The 3,532-nt window shown below is 42.6% G+C and overlaps 1 protein-coding gene across 1 annotated transcript; it reads left to right on the top strand.

The window, feature by feature from the left end:
- The first annotated feature begins 288 nt into the window (after positions 1–288).
- Positions 289–1,230, top strand: LOC129628623 (olfactory receptor 5AN1-like). The gene has a single exon (XM_055548090.1). The coding sequence runs from the start codon at positions 292–294 to the stop codon at positions 1,228–1,230; it is 939 nt and encodes a 312-aa protein (XP_055404065.1). The 5' UTR covers positions 289–291.
- The last annotated feature ends 2,302 nt before the right edge of the window (positions 1,231–3,532 follow it).

The raw sequence follows: 3,532 nt of genomic DNA, 5'->3' as shown, positions 1-3,532 counted from the left end.
ATATAATAATCACAAGATTTCTATTGCTTTTTAAAAAAGTTTTCAACTTTTTAAATATATCTTTTAATTATCATGAAATAATTGAGAACCTGAAGCACTGAGGAGGCACTTCCTGACACTCCAAGACAAAAAGCTGAGAACTTTTCTCCAGGGCAGCAGAGCGTTTCCTTTTATCCAGGGCTCAGTGGAGGAAAAGTATGGTGTATATGAGAATTGTGATGCTACAATCTCAATTGGTGAGCCTGCGATGCATTCTCTTGTCTCTTTTCTGATTTTAGGAGCATCAAACCAATGATTAGGAGAGAAAATATCACAGAGATCACTCATTTTATCCTGTTGGGATTCTCAGATTTTCCCAGAATCATAGTAGTGCTCTTTGTGGTGTTCCTGGTGATATACATTTTGACCCTGACTTGGAACCTGTCGCTCCTCATCTTAATAAGAATGGACTCCCACCTCCACACCCCCATGTACTTCTTTCTCAGTAATCTGTCCTTCATGGACATCTGCTACGTGACCTCCACAGCCCCCAAGATGCTCCACGACTTCTTCCAGGAGCGGCAAACTATCACCTTTGTGGCTTGTGCTGTTCAGTACTTTGTATTCTCCACCATGGGGCTGAGTGAGTCTTGCCTCATGACCGCCATGGCTTATGACCGATATGCTGCCATTTGTAACCCACTCCTCTATTCGTCAGTCATGTCGCCCGCTCTCTGCGGTTGGATGGTGCTGGGATCCTACTTGGCTGGACTCTCTGGTTCTGTATTCCAATTGTGTTTCATGCTCCAGCTCCACTTCTGTGGGCCTAATGTCATCAACCACTTCTTCTGTGACCTGCCCCAGCTTTTAGTTCTATCATGCACTGACACGTTCTCTGTACAACTCTTGACTGCCATATTAACAATGATCTTTGGGATAATAAATGCCTTAGTTATCATGATATCCTATGTCTCCATTGTGATCTCCATCATGAAGATCACTTCAGCAAGCGGCAGGTCCAAGCCTTTCAACACCTGTGCTTCCCACCTGACAGCAGTCACTCTCTTCTATACCTCAAGTATCTTTGTCTATTTGAGTTCCAGCTCTGGTGGTTCCTCCAGCTTTGACAGATTTGCATCCATCTTCTATACGGTGGTGATTCCCATGTTGAATCCTTTGATTTACAGTCTGAGAAACAAAGAAATCAAAGATGCCTTGAAGAGGTTGCATAAGAAGAGACGGTGTTGCTGAGGCCAGAGACTGAGATTTCTGACGGATTTGTCTTGTTAGAATGACCTACCTTAACCCTCAGTAATATTTATACGAATGGACTACAACAAAGTTCATTCTGCCTTTGACAAAGAAGACTTATTTTGACCCAGATAATATGCCAAAATGGACCAACAACTGAATCGAACTACACAAACACAGTATCTTTAAGTCCTAGAGACCCATTGTTTTATCCTCCATGTGGAGTGGCCTCATTATTTATTAATCTATCAACTATTATTCATGAAACACCAAGGTTCAGAACGTGCTGCTTCTTTTCTACTTCTGAGATGGAACCCTGTTCCATCTCAGCCTTCTGACCCTAGAGGAGAGACACCTGGCTGAAGCCCCAGGAGCGGGTAAACCTTGTCCCCCCAATATTCTGATGCAGCATAATCCAGACGTGGTGGTCATCGACGTCCACTCTGTGCTTCTGGCCGGAGTGAGAACGAGCACACAGAGAGGGTGTGTCTTTGGACAGAAACAAGGTATACAGTTGGCCCGGTTGTGCCTTCCTGGAAGACTCGTCCGATACAGCTAAGGTTCGAGTAATACCTCTTTCAGTGCTTTTTATCTGATAAGTTATTGATCAGATTCTAGTTCCACAGTTGTAGTCTAAATAGGAGGACACGATTTGAACTACAAAGAGAGGTGGAATGAAGTGTGCGGCCCCTTCAGGGCTGTTAACTTATGATTCTGATGATGTAACATTTTGCTTCTAGCGCCCAGTGGGAATTTCTGACGGGGATGATATTCAAAATCCATGTCACAGTCAGTAGCAATTTCTGATATTATGGAAGTCAAGCCCCTCTTTCCCTCCCTCAGTAAGTCTGGAAAATTTACCCCTGGTTGACATAGCTAGTGGGATGATACTGTCAAAATAATTCCTGCTATTTCAAGCATCTGAACATATTTGATGTGATGAGAATTGTGTGAGAATTCATGGCAATAATAAAGTCACCAAATATTCAATGTTGCAGAGTAAGAGCCAATATGGAAAAACCAATATACATTCCTTTCTATTGTCTGTGTTCAACATGTCATGTCTGAGACATTTATGGTTGTATGCAGGCAATATAATCACCAAGATGGAATGGCTAGAAGTACTTTAATGCTGATATTTTCCTGCAAACCTCAAACCTCAAGGGGCAAGAAAGGAACTAGTTTGTGGGATAAGCAGGGTTATCAGCTGTAGCCAATTTTTGTCTTCAGAAGCAGGATGTAAATTTGTGGTCCCATGGTCTGATTAAAAAGAAAAACAAGGTGCTATGCTGACTGTTGACTTTCCAGATCTCCCAGACTTGAAAAACTAATTAAATTGTATCATTAATTTATATTTTATCCTTAGAGAGCCATTGGATTCTTTTGTTGTTGTTCTTGTTGTTTTGTTTTTAATTTATTTATTTTAACTGGAGGCTAATTATTTTACAATATTGTAGAGGTTTTGCCATACATTGACTTGAATCAGCTATGGGTGTACATGTGTCCCCCATCCTGAACCCCCCTCCCCTCTCCGTTACCATCCCATCCCTCAGGGTCATCCCAGTGCACCAGCCCTGAGCATCTTGTCTCATGCATCGAACCTGGACTGGCCATCTGTTTCACAGAGTCATTGGATTCTTAATGCTGTTTTAGGGTGTCAATGCCGATGGTCCCATGAATTATCCTACTTAATTAACAAATGTAAGTGAAGAAGTATTCAAAGCCCTTGTACAATTTTCCATTAGTTCACACATGAATATGACTGAGAGAAGGGGAACTGTTGAACTTTTGCTAGAGTATAATTAGGGCTGCTACTGCTGCTGCTGCTGCTAAGTCGTTTCAGTCATGTCCAACTGTGTGCGACCCCATAGACGGCAGCCCATCAGGCTCCACCATCCCTGGGATTCTCCAGGCAAGAACACTGGAGTGGGTTGCCATTTCCTTCTCCAATGCATGAAAAGTGAAAAGTGAAGGTGAAGTCGCTCAGTCATGTCCAACTCTAGCGACCGCATGGACTGCAGCCTACCAGGCTCCTCCATCCATGGGATGTTCCAGGCAAGAGTACTGGAGTGGGGTGCCATTGCCTTCTCCTATAATTAGGGCTACCCCATGACAAAGAAATAGTGCAATATAAATAAAGGATTTGTGCCCACTTCACCCCCATCCAAACATAGGTACATTTTCTTAAGCATTGCTTTTTAAAAATGTGTACAAGTGTATGCACAATCTGTTTCTAATAGTCTCTGAAGTCTTCAGTAGAAGAGAGACATCTGCTACATGTCGACAATACAGTGTTGATTAT

The sequence above is a fragment of the Bubalus kerabau genome, chromosome 15 (assembly GCF_029407905.1).
Source record: "Bubalus kerabau isolate K-KA32 ecotype Philippines breed swamp buffalo chromosome 15, PCC_UOA_SB_1v2, whole genome shotgun sequence".
Lineage (NCBI taxonomy): Eukaryota > Metazoa > Chordata > Mammalia > Artiodactyla > Bovidae > Bubalus > Bubalus kerabau.
Note: the sequence above shows the minus strand (reverse complement) of the source record. Positions and strands in the feature narration are given on the sequence as shown.

Bases quoted from the DNA above. Each gene is read 5' to 3' on its own strand.
- LOC129628623 (XM_055548090.1), top strand. From the start codon at position 292: ATGATTAGGAGAGAAAATATCACAGAGATCACTCATTTTATCCTGTTG.